The following is an 809-nucleotide window of genomic DNA, read 5'->3' on the forward strand; positions in this document are numbered from 1 at the left end:
CCCCGCTGCTCTGATAAATAAAGAACAGTCCCTTCTGTCGGTAATTATTTAGCTTTAATATTTCACATATTTCAGCCTCGTTATTTGATCAGACATTGACTCTGCAGAGAACATTAGGATATTTGAGGACTCACTTCTGACACGGGGTGTGCTTCTTGTGCTGCTGCAGGACTCGGATCCTCTGGTTCAGGCCGTCGTAGGAGACCGCGGCCCGTCTGTTCCTGCCGGTGCTGTGGTCGTACTGCACCCAGCGGCCCTCCCACTGCAGCGGGGCGAGGCACGGCCCGGCCGCCGGGGACACGCTCCGCCCGAGGACGCCGAGGACAGACGCCCCGGCGGCGGCCAGAAACACGAGCAACAGTCGGTGCATCCCGTCTGTAGGTACCGGAGTCCCGTTAGCTGATCCCGTTATTATTGTTGATAAGCTGCACCTGCTGCAGAAAAGCTCGCGAGAGTTGGACGTAAAAGACGCTCCGGGTATGGTTTTCAAAATAAAAGCTTGTATGACATTTTCAAATATTGGAATAAAAAAAGCAAAACAAAACAAAACAAAACAAACAAAAAAAAAAACCAATGTCACTCAGAACTTAAATCAGGTAAAGTAAACCAACAGCAACTGCAGAAAATAACAGAAAATACAACTATTTAAATACATAAAGGAAAAGGGAAGAGAAAGATGATATGAGTTTTAAAGATACTGTATGAATAAGAGTTTAAACTTTTTATAATTTTCTGAAATACAACTGTTACGCAGTTCTGCTTGATTTAACAATAATAAGGCATTTATTAAATTCATTATATTAAATTAA

At 43.8% G+C, this 809-nt stretch overlaps 1 protein-coding gene across 1 annotated transcript; it reads right to left on the reverse strand.

Annotated features, from left to right (window-relative positions):
* Positions 1-130: 130 nt before the first annotated feature.
* Positions 131-440, reverse strand: LOC121940727 (mammalian ependymin-related protein 1-like). Its single transcript, XM_042483430.1, has one exon. It carries the CDS (start codon positions 368-370, stop codon positions 131-133), a length of 240 nt encoding a protein of 79 aa, XP_042339364.1. The 5' UTR covers positions 371-440.
* Between the last annotated feature and the right edge of the window lie 369 nt (positions 441-809).

Source organism: Plectropomus leopardus, unplaced genomic scaffold (assembly GCF_008729295.1).
Source record: "Plectropomus leopardus isolate mb unplaced genomic scaffold, YSFRI_Pleo_2.0 unplaced_scaffold93207, whole genome shotgun sequence".
Taxonomy (NCBI): Eukaryota; Metazoa; Chordata; class Actinopteri; order Perciformes; family Serranidae; genus Plectropomus; species Plectropomus leopardus.